The sequence below is a fragment of the Sminthopsis crassicaudata genome, chromosome 4, assembly GCF_048593235.1.
Source record: "Sminthopsis crassicaudata isolate SCR6 chromosome 4, ASM4859323v1, whole genome shotgun sequence".
Lineage (NCBI taxonomy): Eukaryota > Metazoa > Chordata > Mammalia > Dasyuromorphia > Dasyuridae > Sminthopsis > Sminthopsis crassicaudata.
In genome coordinates, this window is record NC_133620.1 from 227,528,007 (window position 1) to 227,549,391 (window position 21,385).

Here is a 21,385-nt window from a genome sequence, read left to right on the forward strand (position 1 = left end):
TATATTCTCCATATATGATCCCTAGACACATCTCAATATGTGTGCATTTTCATGAATGCCTTGCTAATACAAGTTCCTGACAAGCTCTTCTTTATGCACTCCCCTTGGTCATGTGTTTTTGTGTGTGTGTTTTATGTATGTTCCCTGGCTTTGTATGTTCTTTTCATGTGTGCCTTCCCCCGCTGATGATATGTCGACCTATGTGAAAATGGTCTCTGAGTCCATGATGGATTGGGGATGGGAAATGAAAAGAATTTCTTTGTCTTTCATTTGCTGTTAGGATTACTAAGTGAGAACTCAGGTTGTCTGGATAGTGACAAGGTGAGAATTCAGGTTGGACAATTACAAGGTGAGAACTCAGGTTGACTTGATAGAGGGGGCAAGCTCATTGGCTGGGGTGGTTCTTCCCAGAAGCCCTTGCATTATCCCATGCCCATTCTCTGGGAGGATAAAAGAGAGAGCATTGGGCTCAGAGAGCAGATCGGCCTGGAGAAGGATAAGAGCTGGAGGAGATTCAGAGCCAGGATTCAAGAAGAAAGACTCTGCATTGCATCAGGCTTGACGGGGCTCTCTGCAGGAAGGGAAGTCACTTCTCTGGACAAGAGTTAACAGCAACTGCCTGGAGACAACGGTTCGTTACAGGAAGAAGAATCTGTCGGAGAGATTTGAGTAGACACAGCAGATCTCTTCCCAGAGAGCGATCCGGCAGCTTCTGGAGACGACAGCTCGCTACATTTGGCGCCCAACGTGGGGCAAGGACTTTTGCTTATCCTGACAAGAGGAGCTAGACCAGACCTTTGCAATTTGGCGCCCGAACAGGGACAGACACAGTCCTGATTCCAGTGGAAAAGCCTCCCATCCAGATCTCAGTCTCTCTGACCCAGAACCGTGAGTAACGAGGAAACTTTGTTAAAGATTAAGTGAGCGTGCTAATAGATAAATAAGGAACTTAACTTGTTAAGGGATAAACCAGGAATCTCTTATAGCTGAAATGGGGCAGATGTTAGCTATATTCAATCCCTGGACCTCAGCCGACTCAACCCCAGCCCCAGAAGCAACCTCAGCTCCACCCCCATTCAGGAGTGGTACTATAGAGAGTATAATCAAGATAATTGAGGAGCAGAGTTTACTTGTAACCTGGGTACAGATTGCTAAACTCTTGGCTGCATTAAGACGCACATCCCCTTGGTTCTTAGAGGAAGAAAAGATAGATGTAGATAAATGGAAGCTAGTGGGATATGAAATGAAAGAATTTCAAGCAAAAAATGGGCCTCGTTCAATTTCTGCAGAAGTATTTTATATCTACAACATAGTTCAATTAGCCTTAAACTATCAAGCAAGTTGTAGGAGAAGGAAAAGTTCTAAAAATGAACAGAGGAGGAAGTGTGAGGAAAAAAGGAAAGATCAAGATCTTTCCCTAGAGCAAGAGGATTTAAATGAGGAATTATGGTATGATTCTCTTGAAGAAGCTTCAACCCTGCCTAGAGAACAGATTATTGACAGGCCCACATCAACCCCACCTTCAGAGATGGAGGAAGAAAGAGGGGAAGAGGCAGAAACACAAACAGAATTGCCTGTGAAGAAGCCTAAGCCTATGACAAGATTAGAAAAAGCATTGGTTAAAGCTAAGAGAGAAGGACAGGATATAAGTGATTTTATACATGCATATCCTGTGATTGAAGAGATTGACTCTGTAGGTAAAAAAAGGAGAAGATATGCACCTTTAGATTTGAATAAAATTAAGGATTTGAAAAAAGGTTGTACCCTTTATGGGGCTACATCAGCTTATGTCAAAATGTTACTAGATGGTTTGTCTTATGAAGTCCTAACCCCGAATGATTGGAAATCCATAGCAAGGACATGTCTGGAACCTGGAGAAAATTTATTATGGCTTGCGGAATTTCATGAATTATGTAAAATTCAAGTCAGATGCAATTTGGAAATAGAAGTTTACACACAATTCACTTTTGAGCACTTAGCTGGTGAAGGTCAGTATGGAGAGAATTCGGAACAGATTCATTATACCATGACAATATATGAACAAATTGCTAAGGCTGCAATAAAAGCTTGGGGTGTCCTCCCTGGACAGAAAGATCGGGGAGAGGCTTTCACTAAAATACAGCAAGGTCCCAATGAACTTTTTGCAGATTTTGTGGGACGTTTGCAAACTGCTGTCAAAAGAACCATTGGAGAAAATGCAGCTACAGAAATAATGACCAGACATCTGGCTAAGGAAAATGCCAATGAGATTTGCAAAAGAATTATATGGGGATTAGACAAAGATGCTCCTTTAGAGTAGATCATAAGACATTGTGCTACAGTGGGAACAAATGCTTTTTACACCCGGACAATGATGAATGTGGAAAGACAGGGTCCCTCCTGGCAAGGGACTTCTAGAGAAACTCAGCGATGTTTTCAATGTGGAAAAATTGGACATCTAAGAGCTCAGTGTAGATATGGAGATACAGTGAGAAGACAGGGTGAAAGAAGACCTAAAACCCCATGTCCAAAATGCAATAGAGGACTCCATTGGGCATCAGAGTATAAACTAATTCAGGGAAATGGGATGAGGGGCCCAGATCCAGGGCCCCAGGCAAAAAAGACTTGGGGCATGATGGCAGCTGATGTTAAACCCAAAGAGCCTTTAGAAGGCCAGGACTCTGATTTAATCAACCAGCAGAAAAGCAATCACATGGCAGAAAGGGATTACCTGATAAGTGAGCCAAAAGGCAATCAGATTGCAAAAATGGATTACACTTGGGGAGAATACAGGCCTTTTAAACCAACAGGGCTGTGTCCAGTGCAAACAATTCCAATGTAATTGCCAGATGATGAGAAGAGATTTAGAAAGTGGTAAATAGAAGGTAATTAGATAGGTTAACTGCCTGGGGGAGAGGGTTTGCTTGTATTTCTTCAGCAGGAGAAGGAATCAGATGGGTGCCAACGAGTCATATTCGCCTTGTCCATCAGAGAGAGACAGAAAAAGAGAAAGACCTCAAAATAAAGGAGAAGATCTAAGAAACATCTTACACCGAAAGAGCATGGCTAATAAAAAGACTGTTAAAGAACTTTAAAACCAGCAGGAATCATTGGACTTCCTCACACAAGATGAGACTAATGGACAATGGACTTATGGACATTTATAAATTTTCAATTTATGATTATTTGATTATGTTATATACTTCTAGCATGCGTTATGTTACTATGTTACTATATGCTTATGTAATTTATGTAATTATCTGTAATACTTCCCATATTGATGGATTTATGTTTCAAGGTCATTTATGTAATTATCTGTAATACTTCCCATATTGATGGATTTATGTTTCAAGGTCATGACTGTCCTATGTTCTAAATCAAAAGAAAGGGGGAGATGTTAGGATTACTAAGTGAGAACTCAGGTTGTCTGGATAGTGACAAGGTGAGAATTCAGGTTGGACAATTACAAGGTGAGAACTCAGGTTGACTTGATAGAGGGGGCAAGCTCATTGGCTGGGGTGGTTCTTCCCAGAAGCCCTTGCATTATCCCATGCCCATTCTCTGGGAGGATAAAAGAGAGAGCATTGGGCTCAGAGAGCAGATCGGCCTGGAGAAGGATAAGAGCTGGAGGAGATTCAGAGCCAGGATTCAAGAAGAAAGACTCTGCATTGCATCAGGCTTGACGGGGCTCTCTGATCCGGCAGCTTCTGGAGACGACAGCTCACTACAATTTGCCACACTGTTTGATTAAACATATCTTCTTATTGACTGGTACAAGTAAGCATACTGGATGGGGAGGTTGGAAACTCTTGGGAGAACTATGGGTTGGAGTGGATGCTCACCCAATCCACAGCCTCAGATGAGGATCCAAGAGACAAGAGGGGAGATGCTACAAAGATTTAGACAGAATAACTAGTGAAAAGAACTCTGGCCTGAAAGTTGAATGGTCATTAATTTTCCCACTGGCTGTCTTGGTTATCTGGGACTGATCATTTCATTCTCCAACCACAAAATAATGAGGGGCTGCATTAGGTGATCTTTAAAATTCTACAGCACTGGGCCTAGATTTAGGAAGATTCATCTTCCTGAGTCCAAATCCAGTTGCAGACACCTCCTAACTGTGTGACCTGGGGCAGAGCATATAACTGATTTCTTTAGCTTGCTCATCTTTAAAATGAGTTAGTGGGGAAAATGGCAAATATCTTTGTCAAGAAAACCACAAATGGAGTCACAGAGTCAGACATGATTGAAAAAATACTAAACAACAAAATTCAATCCTCAAATTCTATGAAGTTTAACAAGACGGATGGAAATAAGGTTTTCTTCCTAGGAAAGAAAAATGAGCAGTCATTAAAGGAAACAGAGATTGCAAAGAAATGTCACAGAGATAAATGATATAGCTCAGCACACAATGCTCTGTACCCAGTGGGTGTTCAGTAAATATTGTTGATTAACTAGATCATGAAGAATATTCTGAAATGACACACTAGAATTAGACTGAAGCTCCTTCATATTTCATAACTGTTCACATGCTTTCTTTATATCTGTTTTTATCAGAATTCTTTACCTTAGTCATAGTAAGGGATGGGCTTTATTCCTGGCAGTCCACGGTTGCATAGGACTTTTTGTTGAAGGAGAGGAATGGACTAAATTCTGTGACCAGTGGCATAGAGCAATAAGAACAACTGTTTCCTGGTTCATGTTCCTACCGTATGCATGGAAGTTGTGTCTAAGATTCTTAATCATGTCCTTAGAGTTAAAGGAATTTTTAAAAATAACCCTATCAGAAATGGAGCCTAGGTATTCCTAACTTTTCCATAAACTCCCTAAAGCAAAAAAGAAAGAAAAAAAAATCACAGGGACTTACTTTAGTGATATATGTACACACACACACACACACACACACACACACACACACACACACACACATATGCACTAAAAGCTTTCTAGGGACTTTCAAGATTTGAGATTGATGTTTGAGATTCAATGCTACATAACAATATTACTATTTTATTGTTGACCTCTGGATTGGCAGCAAATTTCAATTTCCATTTTTGCCATGATTATTACTATTAGAAGCAGAATGACATGGAAGATAAAGAGCTAACCTCACAATCAAGAAGACTGGGTTCAAATTGTACTTTTAACATATATTGGACAAGTCATTTAACCGCTTAGTAGGCTCACCATTAAACTCTAAGTCCAAAGACTGCATTTATTCCCCCTTGGTCTTCTCTTCCATTCCACTGCCTTAATTTTGACTTTACCATCTTTTAGCTCCTAAGAAGTTCATGAAAAACAGGCATACCAATCCACAAGCATATATTTAGCATGTACTATGTACTAGATACTGTTAGATAAGAGGAATGAAATCATTCCACCTTCAAGGGACATACTGGCTATCGGAGAGGCAACATGCACACAAACTAACTGTGTTTGAAGTAACTTCAGGGAATCATTTTTTTTCTTTTTCTGAGTCTGGGGTTAGATGACTTGCCCAGGGTCACACAGCTAGGAAGTGTTAAGTGTCTGAGAGCAGATTTGAACTCAGGTCCTCCTGAATTTCAGGGCTGGTGCTCTATCCACTGTGCCACCTAGCTGCCCCTCAGGGAATCATTAACCTTTAGAAATATTAGCCTTAGGTAGATTGTAGCATGTGACATGAGCTTTAAAAGAAGTAAGGAGCTTAAGAGATTCATCCAGATAGAGTGGTGAACCTGGAGTAAAGAACACTTAACTTCCTAAATTCAAATCTGAACTTCAAACACTCTCTAGCTGTTTACTTAATGCTCCTACAATATTTCATACTTGTTTAGATGCTTTCTTTATTTTTGTTTTCATCAAATAAAACATTTTATCAGATTCAACTGAGTTTCCTCATGTATAAAATGAGCTGGAAAAGGAAATGACGAATCATTACAATATCTTTGCCAAGAAAACCCCAAGAGTCTGAAATGACTAAACAACAACATGAGTAGCTTAAGAGGTAGAGGTAAAAAAGGAGTATACTCTAGGCAGGGAGAGGAGATGGGAATGTTACATGTGGGCAACAGCAAGGAAAGCAGTTTGGTTGGAATGCAGAATATACAAAAGACAGAAAGTGATGTAAAAAAGCCTGGAACAGTTGGCTAGAGATTAGAAAGAGTTTTTGAAGCCAAACAAGAGAGGCCATACTACATGATACTCTCAGTCATAAAATGAATCAAAAGCAGAAATACCACAAGAATAAATGGATAGCCAAGGCCACTGGATTCCCAGTTAGTAATTCCTCTCCACAGAATGGGAGAGCCCGCAGAGACATTAGAGATCATTTAGTCAAACCTCTCATTATATAAAGAAACTAAGGAATAACAAGGTCAAATGACTTTTCCCCAATGTCACACAACTAGTTCATAGACCTGGAGATACAAATCAAGTTTCTTGATTCCTAGCTAAGTAAGTAAGCTCCACTGGGTCTGGCACGTAGTTTGTCCCTTACAAATTGTCCCTGGATATTGATTGACTATATTGTCTCAAGTGAAATTGTACAATATCCTGAGCCATGGAACTTAAGTGAAGCAGAAAGGTCAAGGATCTTAAGGGAATTAGACTAAAGAATTTCTAAGGATTTTTCCAGTTCTAACAATTTATATATTCTGGTTTTAAGCAAATAAAGCACTCACAATGTTCCTGATATGAGATCCAAATCAGTTCACCTCATCAGCTTTAAAAATGAAATATTGAAACATGCTTGTACAGTGTAATTGGAGAGAATGAGAGAAATGGCCCTGACGAATTTCAAGAGGAATGGATCATGACAAAATCATTTATTTTCCTTTACTCTAACTTTCAACTGAATGGAATAAAAAGAGACATAAATGAAAAAAAATGACAGCTCTATAGTTTCAAGTGTCTAATAATTCTGAGTTTTCTCTCTTTATTACTTATTCATTTCTATTCTACTGGATTTTAGTGTTTCTTCAGATCCTCCTTCTTCCTCTCATAAGCCCCAGACCAGACATAGAATTTAATTATGTTTCACCTTTTTATATTTTTATTTTTCAAAATAGGGAAAATGATCACAAAGCCAATACTTTTCCTAGGCCAGACTGTAAGCTTGAGTGGCTAAGAAAATGTGGTAGCATTCAAAGAAATAGGGGAACTTGGAAGCAGGGGCAGGTGTGGGAGTTAACACAGTAACAGCAACCTTGTACAATGATAAACTATAATAAACTTTAATCTTCTCAGCAATACAATGATCCAAAACATTTCCAAGGGCCTCGGTGAAAAATTTCTCTCATCCAGAGAAAGCATTATGGAGACTGAACGCAGATTGAAGCATACTATTTTCACTTTGCTTTTTCTTTCTCATGGTTTTTCCCTTTTGTTCTGATTCTTCTTTCACAACATGACTAATATGGAAATATGTTTAATGTAATTGTACATGTATAAACTAAGTCAGATTGTTGTCTGTCAATTGCTGTATTGTGGTAGGGATAAGGAGGGGAGAGAGGGAGGGAGGAAAAAAATTTGTAACTCAAAATCTTACAAAAATGAATGTTGAAAACTATCTTTACACGTAGTTTAGGAAAATACTATTAAGTATAAAAAAGAAAAAAAATTTCTAAAAGATGGTAGGTTCAGTTTGGGACATGTGAGTTTGAGGAACTATCTGGATATTCAGGTATATATTTCTAGCAGGGAGATGGGTAAAGAGCATAAGTATTTAGCTTGGACATGGAATGACCTACATAAAAGATAGAGATAAGGTTCAAATCATAAATTTTTTTGATTCTTCTCTCTTTCCATTATCCACATCCAATCATTTCCCAAGGCCAATCAGTTCTACCTCAATAATATCTTTTGTATTTGTTCCCTTCTCCCTAATCACATTACCCAAACTCATTTTGTCTAGGCTATTGGAATAGTCTCCTAGCCGGTCTTTCTACTCAGAGACTCTTCTCTCTCTAATTCATCCTTCACATAATTGCCAAAATCAGTATGCCTGGGCACAGATCAGACTATACCATTTTTTTACTCAAAAGCCTTTAACTGCTCCCCATTGCTACAGGATAAAATATAAACCCCTTAAGCTGAAATTCAAGCCTCTCCACTGTCTGGCTCTGGATTACCTTTATATAATTATTTTGCATTCCTTGACAATATTGTATATTTCAGGTGAACTCTAATTCCCTGATCTCATCTCACTCCCGCATCTCTGTCTATTGGAAACCCTTCTCCTCCTTCAAAATCCTGCTCCGGTACCATCTCTTTCATGAAGTCTTTTTGATATCATGCCCCACATCCCACACAGACATACTCTTACTGAAACTGATCTTTTTCTTCTAAATTTTTTAAAATACTAATTTCTCTTTTGACTTATTACATTTAACTTATCAGATTTTTATGCCTGTGTTCAAGCTATATTCCCTCACCTGGAAGTTCTTTAAGAGCAGAGACTGTTTTTTTATAACCTTTTTTTTTTTTTTTTTTTTTTTTTTAAGAGGAGAGGTAATCTGTACCTGTGATTTCATTAGTGTGGGAAGTTCTAATTGAGAAAATTCCTTTTACCAACATAGAAAAGCAATTCTTTTGTAGTTTGTAATTTTTTTAAAAAAAGAGGATAAAGTATTTTTCTTTATTTCTATAAAGTACATCTTAGCTTCCTAAAGAGGAAACTAAGAGGATAACTATAGATATGTGTTGTTTTTTTTTAATTATAGCTTTTTATTGACAAAACATATGCATGGGTAATTGTTCAACATTGACCCTTGCAAAAACTTCTGTTCCAACTTTTCCCCTCCTTCCCTCCATCTCTTCCCCTAGATGGCAGGTAGTCCCATACATGTTAAATATGTTAAATTATATGTTAAATACAGTACATGTATACATATTTATACAGTTGTCTTGTTGCATAAGAAAAATCAGATTTAGAAAGAATGTAAACAAAATGCAAGCAAACAATAACAGAAAGAATGTAAATGCTATGTTGTGGTCCACATGTAGTTTGTAATCTTAAAGAGTTAGTTGCCCCCTAGAGTTTAAGTGATTTTCTGTGAGCCACACAGCCAATATGTGTTCAGTCAAGACCTGAACTCCCAAGCTTTCCTCTTCTGATGCAATAAGATGTATCCTAACAAAGTACTTCCTAACCACTACAACTCCACTACCTCTCACCTAGCAACCAGTAATTATCAATCAACGCACATTTACTAAGCACCTACTGAGTGCCAGAAGCATTGTTAAGCTCTAGGGATACTAAAAGAGACAAAAGACAGTTTCAGACCTCAAAGAACTTACAGGAAAGATAAGCATGCAAACCAATATATACAAAGAAGCTATATTCAGGATAAATAGGAAATAATCAAGAGAAAAGACACTGGAATTGAGAGGTTAAGAAAGGCTTCAGGTATAAGGCAGGATATTGTTCTTCTGTTGTTTTTCCTTCCTTCTTGAAAAAAGTCAATGTTCTGGCCAGAAACTTTGAGATGGAATTTTAGTTAGGAGTTATACACACACGTATATATGCACACATATACATGTATGTGAACAATGACTTTTGAAAACAGCAAGCTCAGGTTTTATCTTTGTATCCCTTCTTAGTAAAATAGGGAATTCTAAATTCTTCATTTTAGAATTGGTATGCATGAATATAGATTCAGAGATGTAAGTAACCTTTGAGATTATTAGTATAATTACTTTATTATATAAATGAGAAAAACGAATTCCAGTTTTTTGAAGTCACCAGTACTCACTGCTTTGGTTAGAGTTCTGAGGTTTTTCTTTCAAAGTTTTTGTTTTTTAATTGTTGTCCTTTCATTAGGTTAATTGTGACCTGTCTATGGTAATTAATGATGAAATAAGGATTTCAGGGCAAGTCCTACTTCTAGTATCCTACATTACTTTTTTTTAGCAGCCCCAGCATTAATTTGAGAGATTTATGCTTTGTTTTTGAAGAAATACTTTCCATTAGGAAATTCATATCAGATATCTACTCCCAACATAGACATCGCCCAAGAATCAGCTGTTAAATAGCCCCACTGAGTCAGGAAGACCACATTTCCATCTTTCCATCTGCCCCTGGCATCTCTTTCAGATTTCCTAGAATATGCCTTTATGCACAACTCCAGCAAGTTGTGAGGCAGGCAGGCTCTAATGGCGTCTGTCTCCTCCACAGGGTTGCTCTTTGTAAACCCTTGGTGCACAGTATGAATGTGAATTCCAGCTGCAGCCAGCTGCAAGCATCATCTCAAACATTTGAGCGGTTCTTATTGAAGAAACCAGGAAGGGCACAAGATGATGATTATTTCTCTCTGCAGCTTGGGGGTCCTCCTCTGCTACCACAATTGTGCTTAATGAAACAAGGATAATGTTTCCTCTTGGCAGCCAGGGCTCATTTAGGATCAGGCTGTGGAGTGGTTGTGTTTTCATTGGATGGCATTCCATGCTATGTGCTGGATCATTAATTATACCAATATCTCCCTTAACAATTCATGGTTGTAGCACAGAGAAAGAAATCTCAGCCAGTCATTCCAATCACACACACACACACGCACACACACACACACACACACACACACACACACACACAGACTTTTTTCTCTGAGAGGATGTTCAAGGTCAGACATTATATACAAGAAGCAAAAATCCCTTCAAGTTATGGGCTCCCAGTCTTTTTCTGTGTGGATTTTGTTACCTAGCTTCATACAACTGTTTCCTGGCTATCAGCTGACAAAATGATCTCGAATCAGGCAGGCTGCCAAATACTAGGCTGTGTTCTTGGCTTAAGGTTGGACAAGAAGCACAGAAAATGCTTTACTTTTGCTCTCTGTCCCCTGGAGGTATCTTCCTTTTATACTCTAAGAAGTCAATGCAGTAGAAAAAACAATGGCTGTAGTCAGAGTAGGTTGGTTTACATCTCAATTCTGACACCATCTCTGTGACTTTAGACCTCACTTTCTTCATCAAAAAATGATGTTGAAAAAGATGGTCCCTGAACCCCTTCCGGTTCTAAATCTGAAATTTTATGATATTCAAGGGGATATCATTTCAGCAGATTTTACATGCATGACGACAGCGCTAAACCTGAGTTCCTATCCTTGTCTCCTATGTTTAATAAGTGTGTGCCCATGGGCATGTTACTCAATCTATCTAAGCTTCAGTTTTCTCATCTGTAAAATGAAAATTAAAAAAAGCTTTGCACCAAAAAAAGTATTTTGCAAACATTAAAACACTGTGCAAATGTGAATTGTCATTAATAAGTTTATCCTTTAAAGGATCATTTAACCACCACGTATTAAGTGTCTCCAATGTTCCAGACTCTGAAGATGCAAAAATAAATAAATAAATAAGTTCCTCCCCCCATGCCCCAAGATCTATACACTACAGGCTTCTTGCAAAAAACCTGAACTGGCTTGACAATTCCATTGTTCAGAGTAGAACACAATGTTTTATGTTTCATTTCAAAAATATTTTATAGGACCAATTACAGGTCTGGGTTTTATTTCTTTATCAGATTGTTTAAAAATTTGTTTAGGGGCTGGTGGACGGAGATGAAGAGAAGAGAAACAACATTATATGAAAGAATTCAGTAATGAGCTATTTCACTTAATGAATTGATCATGCATTTAACTTTAAACAACAACAAAACCAATTAGATACACATTCATGATTATTTACACTTTAATAGATTTTCTTGTACTAGTAAAAAACAGAGAAGAGAAAACACATCACCCAAATTAGAAATGAAAAAAGCAGTCATAATAAATAAGAATGAAAATAAGCTATTTCACAGACTGGGGAAGTAGAAGGAAAGACATGAAAATGCCTTTTATATTTACAATGTAGATCCTTCAAGCAAGACTTACATTTATGGGCTTTCAGGCCTTCAAATGAAACTGGTCCAATTTCATAATATTCATATTCCCAAGTATAATCAGAACTGGATGAAGATGGCTGGGATGTTCTGTTGGAAATTAACCTCTGTACAGACATCTCTTACCTGTGCAAATGAATAAAAATGAATACAGGATCTATTAAGTCATCAGCAATAGCAAAGAATAAACTCTCTGTATTTTTTACTTAATTCAAAAAGGTTATCTTCTTGAATCATTGATGAGGTAACTCAGTGATTCAAGGTACTTTACAAATTCTGTTACACAATGTCCCTGCTCTCTGAGAGACCCAAAAAAAAAACCTCTTCCACATGTCAAGAGCATACAGAAAAATGAACAATAATTAAAACTAATAATAGCGACTGAATTTATAATTGCGTAATAAAGTATGAATCATATAAATAAAGCAAGCATATTTATATTTCATATAAAACAAACAAAATATGTTTTGTAGGAAGGCTAACATAGATAGCTTTCAGGAATTAAAAGTCAAGGATTTAAAAGGAAATAATGGGGGAAAGAGTAAGAATTAAAATGGTCTAGTACAATGAAATATCAAACTTGATTATAAAGTAATGATTATTAAAATTACCAGGTACTTAACTAAATATAAAAAGATGGGTAGAACAATCCAATCCAACAAATATTTATCACCTGCTATGAAGAAAGAATATGCACATTAAACTAAGACTAGTCTCCATTGACAAGGAACCAATATTCTACTTATGGACTAGAAAAGAAAGAAGTAAACTCACATACATAAAACCATGTTCATTAACGTAAACTCTTGAGGCAAGGCCTCCCTATTCAGCAAGATTTTGGTGAAATTAGAAACCAATTTAAATGAAATTATGTTTAGACCAGAATATTATTCCATTAAACTACATCAAGCACCAAATAAACAAGTGATCGAAATTTAAAAGATCATATCTAAAAATAGTAGAGGATCATAAAAGATGGGACCTTGAAAGTAAAATTCATAATTAAGCAGTTGGTGAACAATTAACTCAAAGTAGTTGATTTTCAGCTTAATCAAAGCATAGTTTTATTACTTTTGGCCAAAGAGGAGAAAGCACTTAAACACAAAGAAATACTGAGGAGATGTTTCTCATTCCATTGCAGAAGGCTAAAAATTGTTATACTTTTGAAAGGAAAAAATCAAATAAAAATGTTAGATCAGATTAATAAGGGTTTAAGAAGTTGAGAGTTTAAAGGGTGAATTAAAGTAGATAAAATAATGGAGATGTGCGAAATAGAATCACTGAATTTCAATAACTTCCCTAGGAGAGAATAAATTATTGAGATAGTCTCACAAAAAGTTAATTATATCAAGCAGTACAAGCGTTTCTATTAATCTATTAAGAAAAAAAGTCAACTTTTCCATGGCAAAATCCATATTGTCCTAGAATACCAATATCTAATTTAATCATAGTCCTTTGCATCAATGTCAAACTTCTAGATTACAGAAAAAAGTTACTACATGTACAAAAATATTAATAGAAGTCATTTCTAATGGAAGCAAAAAGTTGGGATTCAAAGTTGCCATCAGTTGGGGAATGGCTGAACAAATTGCGGTACATGAGAGTAATGAAATATTGTGCCAATGACAAATTCCTCACAGAATTCAGAGAAACGTGGGAAGACTTGTATGAACTGACATAAACCAACGAATGTAGAACCAGGAGAATGTCATGTATAACAGCTACAATAATGTAATGAAATGAAAACACCAAAAGGCTGCCTAAAGATAGTTAAAGGCAATGTCTGAGATTGATTTCAGAGGACAAGCGATCAAATGTACTAGTCTCATCTTAAGCAGAGAAGTAGAGGACTAAGAAGGCTGATATTGCCTGCACTCCAAGACATGGTCATTACCAGCTGCTAGCAGATACAGCACAAGACCTGAAGTGAAGAAGAACTCAAATCTGGCTTCACTCACTTATAAGAACTGTAACTTGGGCAAGTCATATAGATGCCTCAGTTTCCTCATCTGTAAAATGAAAATTATAATAGCAACTCATCTTCCAGGGGGCTTGTAAAGATCAAATGAGATAGTAAACATAAATCATTTAACACAGTGCCTGATACATAGTAGGCACTATATAACTACTGGTTATTATTATATCAGTTTTATATCATTGTTTTTCTTTGTGATAAGAGACAGGGGCAAATAGATAATCTGTATGGTATTAAAACAAAAGACATCAATAAGACTTGCAAAAGAAAATGAATAGACATTGCAAGTTCCACGGTGAAAGGACCAACTAGTGAAATGCCGGACTTGGGATAAGACCTGAGTTCAAATCTTGCCCAAGGATTACTAACTTATTAACTACATGATCCCAGGAAAGTCATTTGATCTCTCTCAAGTTCAGTGTCCTCATCTGTAAAATGGAAATAATAATAACATCCACCTCACAGAGTGTTGTGAAGACAACGTGAAATAGCATATAGACAATACTTTGCAAACATCAAAATGCCAAACAAGTGCCAAGGTGAGAGATGTCTAGGCAGTAGATAGAGAAGTTGACCTGGAGACAAGAAGACAACAGTTCACATCCAGCCTTGGACATGGGTCAGCCTAACTTCTGTTTTCTGATCTGTAAAATGGGGATTATAATAGCACCTTCCTCCAAGGGTTGTTGTGAAGGTAAAATGAGATCATATGTAAACACTTTGCAAACTTTAAAGTATTATATAATCTATTATTATTATTATTATTAAAATAAGCCTTCTCTTGGAATTGCTTACCTTACTCTCCATATCAGAGACAATACTCAACTCTTCCATATTTTGAAAGCTTTCCATACACTTCCTCTGGCAACTATTATTCCTTTTATACTATAATACTACAATTTTTTTTTAAAGAGTAAGTCTGGAGCAGGTAAGTGGCAGAGTAGTTGGAGCACCAGCCCTGAAGTCAGGAGGACCTGAGTTCAAATATGACCTTAGGCACATAACACTTCCTAACTGTGTGACCCTGAGCAAGTCACTTAACCCCAATTGCCTCAGGGAGAAAAAAAAGAAAAAGTCAAAAACCTATAGCCAAAAATACTAACCTGGACCAGTTTCCATTGGCACAGAAAACAATCATTGCTGCAATGGACTCTTACCTATCACTTATGAAAAATACTGTATACTGCTATCTCATCCTTTGTGAGAGTTACCACCCACTGCCCATTCTGTCCATCCAGAACAAGAGAAGAATAAAAGTTTCCAATTTGACTTGGAACTTTTCAATAGATTTTGAGCCCTGGTTAAAAAAGCTGAGTCAGTGTAGAAAGTACCAGCGTGTAAAGCTGAGCATTAGTAGGAAAATGGCCTCCTTTGGGAAGATAAACTAATTTACTGATTCATAAGATCTGGAAAATAGAAGCCTCAAGATTGGATAAGGAAAGCTCCTCTTTGCTTTGAATATCTATCTTCAATCATTCTATCTATATTAAAAATTTCCAATTTAGCAATTATTATGACAGCATAACCACAGATATTTTTATCTTTTGAACTAGAAGTTCTCCCCAACTTCAACAGGCTCAGTCACCTAAAGAAATGAAAAACTGAGAGCTCAAGTAGTATGGGGCTTTTATCATCTTTTCCAAATCCTTTTCTCCTAGAAGGAAAAGAATTTTAAGAGAGAGAAAAGTAACTATTTAGTTTAAGTAATAGAACTGAACCAAAGATTAAAAATTTATCTTTACCTGAGATCTGAATAGAACTTAAGGGAATCCAGAGAAGCTGTTTGGACTTTGAAAAATTCACTGTGAATGAACTGTCTCATGAGTCATCCTTGGAAAGGTTTAAGCCAAGGCTAGATGAACACTTACTGGGAATGTTGAAGTGGAACATTACTCCATTATTTGGGTTGAGGTATAAGTGTGGAATTGATGGTCATAGGATCAATATCAGAGATTTAATGCCAAAAGGGACTCCTAGAGACACTCTACTACAATCTCCTCATTTTGTAGAGCAGGATACTCTGGAGGCTGGCTGAGTGACTTGCCCAAAGGGAAGCAAGGTGGTGCAGCAGGGAAAGTACTGGGCTTTGAATCAGGAAGATTCATCTTTCTGATTTCAGATCTGGCCTCAGACACTTACTAGCTGTGTGACCTTAGACAAGTCACTTAACCTTGCTTGCCTCCATTTCCTCATCTATAAAATGAGTTGGAGAAGGAAATGGCAAACCACTTTAATACCTTTGCCATGAAAAGCCTGAATGGGATCAATGTAGAGTTGGACACAATTGAAAAATGACTGAACTGTGACAAAAATTATCTGGAGAAAGAAATGGCAAAGCACTCCAGTATGTTTACCAAGAAAACCCCAAACGGGGTTACAAAGAGCCAGACATAACTGGAAAATGACTCAACAACATTCCCTGCTTCCAGAGCTTTACATTGAATAGGACAGCTAACCTGTATTCCAATGCTATCATTCTGTGCTTTTACAGACTTTATGAATAAACATGCAATTCAAGGAAAAACTAGACAATAAGACTTAAATTTGTCCTTCTGTTTACCCTACTCCTTCGTTCATCCAGCAATACTCCCCATTCCCCAATCAAATTGTGATATGGATTAGTCTTCATAGAAAACAGGACTCTATGTCCTTTCAAAAAGTCAGAAAAATAATGTCTAATTTTAAAAGATATAATTTTTCTCTTTTATAAACCTTTGTTGCCAGAACCTATGTCTTATAATTTAGACTTATTTGAAAATCACAACTGTCAAAAATTTTCTAATGATTTCATGTTTTAAAAAAGAAAAATGAACTAAACTCTGAATATATAATTATATATTCAGCATCACTAATGTGGCTAATGTAATAAATGGTTCAGAATAAGGCCCAAGTCTTCATCTAGTAAGCATTTAAAATAGAAATGACCAAAAAAAAGACACACACACACATATTATGTATATGTAGAATCATGGGGAAGATGAAGATGGTGGTGCTCTGTCTAAGCAGTATCCTATAAAAATAAGCATAGCTCCTGTGTTCTCTCCCCTCCAAGCCCAATGTTCTGTTCACCACAGAATTTTGTTTTTCAGTTGTTGGCTACAACTCTTTACAACTTCATTTTGGAGTTTTCTTGACAAAGATACTGGAGTGGTTTGCCATTTCCTTCTCCAGCTCATTTTACAGATGAGGAAACTGCCATAAATTGGGTTAAGTGATTTGCCCGGCATCACACAGCTAGTGAGTGTCTGAGGTCAGATTTGAATTCATGAAGATGAATCTTCCTGATTCTAAGCCCAGTGCTTTATACACTGTGCCACCCAGCTGCCCATTCACCACATGAAGACACCATGTAATTTGCTGTGTGTTCTTGAGCAAATTCTTTCTCTATCTGCCTTACCTAGGATTTAGCTTAAGACTTAAAACTAAGACTCCTTCCAATCTAGCATGCTCTGATTTTATATTTTTGTGCTTCATATTTGAAATTTGTCATGATTCACATTTATTGACATGGATAAACAGCTTGAAGTGTCTAAACTTCCCACACTGTATGTATGTGTAAACCCCATCACATAGGCCATCAAAGGTATAATCATATCAATTTTCCCCATAGGATTGATCTGAACTAAAGAATGAAAATTAACTCAATATCAACATTAAAATACTCTACAATCACAGAAGCAAGGGACTTTTTATTGGTCTCTTTCATGTCTTTTCATGGTTTACTTTAGTGTAAATAACATTATTAAGAATAGATAAAGGTCAAGGCTAATGAAATGAATACAGCAGCTAGGTGGCAAAATGGGTAGAGAGCTGGGCCTGGAGTCAGAGAGACTCATCTTCCTCAGTTCAGAGATCTGGCCTCAGACACTTAATGGCTGGGTAATCCTGAATAAATCACTTAACCCTGTTTGTTCCTATTTCATTATCCATAAATTGAGCTGAGAAGGAAATGGCAAATCACTACAATCTCTTCACCAAGAAAACCTCAAATGGGGTCACAAAGAGTCAGCCATGACTGAAACAAATGAACCTGCAATAGCAATGAAATAAATAGATGAAGGGAAAGCTCATGAAAGAGGAGATACTGTACCCCTATCACAACATCCAACGAGATGGAAGCCCTCCTCACTCTTGATTGATTATGCACCTGGCTCTGACACTCTCTGACATGTGACCTGTAGAAAAAGGGGTTGCAGAAAGGGGAGGGATTCATTAGATTCATTATTCCTTAGGATTCTAGAGAGGGAACTGAATATAGTGAAGTAATAGAATAAAGACTTGTTGCTGCATATTCGTGTGTACCAGGTGTTCTGTGGGGGGCCTCTTGAGGTCATTCTTCGATTCAGATAATCGAAGCTGTGACATCCAAAGGCCTGGTGAAGAGCCAGTTAACCCTGTTGAGGTTAGCAAGGGGAGCTAATGCTGAAGAAGGATGCCCTATAAATGTTTGGAGACAAGAATGGAAGAAAAGATACTGCAAAGGAGGATGAAACACCTCCCAAAGCATCTTCTCTGAAAAACAAAACACTATGCTGGCACATTTTGTCATTTCATCCTTGTGACAAAGGAAAATAATTATGAAAAAAATAAAATCTGATAAAGACCACATTTGTCGATATGGACAATATTCTCTCCTAATCCTTCACCTTTCTGCCAGGAGGAGGCAGGTCCATTTCACCAAATGGGCTTCTGGATAAACAATAATAATTTATTTGCAATAATATAAATAAAATAATAATAAAAATAATAATTTATTTTGCAATAAATGATGCAGAGTAAGGCCCAAGTCTTCCTCTGGTGGCCATTCAAAATAGAAATGACAAAGAAAAAAACATACTATTGTGGGAGAAATGAGGATAATGAGTATGTATACATATTACATATGTACATACACACAAAATATATTCATATATATAACATATTATACACATATATAATGTAAATTATGTAACAAATTATGTATATACATGTACATATACACATACACACGAAATATTCACATGTGTATTATGTAGATGTATCCACATGTTATATATGTCTATACATATCTACATGTCTGCATTTATGCCTATGTGTTATATGCAGATATAATTTTTATATTTTTAAAACTACTCACAATTTGACCTCTTTTTCATGATCTTTTCATTTACATTCCATATAAAGGTAATATGATAAAATGCTAAAGAGCCTTAATTGAAGTCAGAAAAACCTAGATTCAAATCCTATATTTGATTCACATCAATTAGTCAAATTATTTAATTTCTCGGTGTCATTGCAATCCTGGAAGGTGATAAACTTCAGAGTGGGTATCAGTCTGCATAAGTATAGAGCATTTCACCAGAAGTTAGTTGCCAATATCAATGAAACATAGATGTAACCCAGAATAGGGAAAAAAGCCACTATGTATATTGTTTTATTGGTTCTGGTTGTTTCATTCTCCTTCGGTCGATATACAGGTTCTCTCTTGTTTCTCTGAATTCTTCATATTTGCCATTTCTTAATGCATAATAATTTGCTATTCCATTCACATACTGTAACATTTTCATCCATTTCCCAATTGATGAGCATTCACTATTTCCAGTTCTTTGCTACCATAAAGAGTACAGTCATGAATATTTAGATATTTTCCATATAAATTTCCTTAGAGTAAATGCTTTGCAAGTGGACAGTGTGGCCATTTTTCTTCCAAATTGATAATCAGACTCGTTGAATAACTTCACAATTCCTCCAACAGTGTATTTATATGCCTTTGTCTCCCAAGTTCCTCTAACATTGACTATTCCCACTTTTTGTCATGTCCGTTTAGGGTTGCTAGAGAAACTACTCCTTGACATTGTAGTGAATAAATGAATGGGAAAATTAATAAGAAAATTCATTAAGTGTTTATTTTGTGCGAAGTCCTATACTAAGCTTATTATGAGTACAAATAGAAAAGTTAGAGAGTCTTCAAGGAGCTCAATCATATTCTAATAGACAAAGGCAAAACATGTAGGAGAGTTTAGCTTTAGGGTAAGTAATAATAGTAATTAATAATAATTATTGTTATAATGTATTATATTATATAATGATATAATATGATATATAATATATAACATAATAATGTTGCATAATAATTAATTCTTATAATTAAAATAATAATGATGATGATAAGTATCATTTTTATAGTAGCTACTGAATGCCAGGCACTATACTAAGATTATATTTACAAATAATCTACTCAATTGATCCTCGTGCCAATCCTGAGAGATATTTTAAAGATGAGGAAACTGCATTATTTAATAAACAGATATGCTTGGAAGCTTGAACTTTTGTTTCTTCAATCATTTATTAAATAATGCATGCCAATGGCATACAAATTGGACCTCCTCAAGTTTGGCACTGGAGCTTGAATACAAATTTATTCATTAAAAATAATTAATCAAAGAAGGCCAATTAATTAAAGTAAACAATTAGCCAGTATACAAAATTAGGTAATCTGATTTCTAATTTGAGGGAAGATTTGGGGATTTCTGATTTGGGAAGGAGATGAGCTAACTGGTACAATTCCCTGACACCAAAAAAAAGAGGTGTTCCATTCCCTCCAAGTATACATATTCAATAAAAGGAACATGGAAACAGTGACTTATTGACCCACTAAGAGTTAACCAGTTTTCAGATAAGATGTGAGTTGCTTGCGATGTATAATTTTGAATATACTCTTTGCTAAATCTTCAGATCTCATTAAATTTCTTGTCAGGAAGAAAAAATAGGTTCTTAGTTAAGGGTCTCTAAGCAACAGATAGAGGTGATCTAGCTTGTCAGCTACACAGGCTAGGTTCAAACAATGAAATAAAGTTTTCTCACAAGACAGAAATTGGATTACATCTATAATTCAAAAGGAAGAAAACTGAACTAGATCTAAAATTAAGTCACAAAATGGAGTCAATGTGATTCACTCAATCCGCACAATTCCCTCAATTTACCATGAGCTGATTCTGTGCTAGGTTTAGTAGGGAAGATAACAGAGTTAGCATTCCCAACTTCAGAGTTTATTGCTTTATTGAAAGTCAATCAATGTACACAAGAAGCACTTAGCAACAAAGTCAGTTATGCTTAAATAGTCCCTCAAAAAAGATACCCATACCCAGTTTTATACGATGCATAAGGAAGAGATCAGTGTAGACTAGAATACTATGGAGAAACTTCATGGAGGAATTTTTTTTTGTCTAGTCTCTCAAGAATGAGTAGTATTTGGAAAAGAAAAAAAAAGTAGGGAAATGAACCAAGATGAGACAAGATAAATGATGTATTTGGTTCTAATCATGTTGCTAACCTGCTCCAATATATTCAACAGTTCCTTTAGAACTACCTTAAAAAATTCAAATTCCCAAGATGAAAGAGATGCCAGAGGTTCATCTAAAGCCAACTCCCTCGTTTTACAAATGAAATAACTGAGGTCCAGAAAAGTTAACAAGTCACCCTGATGAATAATTATCCTATCACACAAATAGGACGAAGTGGAGTTTTCACATTCAGTATGATATTATCTTTAGGCCCTTCTCAAGTTGTACCGGGTGCCAAAGATGGCAACTTCCTTG

At 36.4% G+C, this 21,385-nt stretch overlaps 1 protein-coding gene across 2 annotated transcripts in view; it reads right to left on the reverse strand.

The window, feature by feature from the left end:
- The window catches only part of MRAP2 (melanocortin 2 receptor accessory protein 2), a 48,898-nt gene that overhangs the window by 16,656 nt on the left and 10,857 nt on the right, over window positions 1-21,385 (reverse strand). The window contains exons 1-2 of one of the 2 annotated variants that reach the window (XM_074310387.1): window positions 17,899-17,985; window positions 11,826-11,959 (exon numbers count right to left, since the gene is read on the reverse strand). In XM_074310387.1, the coding sequence (XP_074166488.1) occupies window positions 11,826-11,952 (127 nt within the window). In that variant the 5' untranslated portion in view covers window positions 11,953-11,959; window positions 17,899-17,985. Of the gene's footprint in view, window positions 1-11,825; window positions 11,960-17,898; window positions 17,986-21,385 lie in introns of those variants that run through there. The other variant, XM_074310386.1, reaches the window with a different exon arrangement.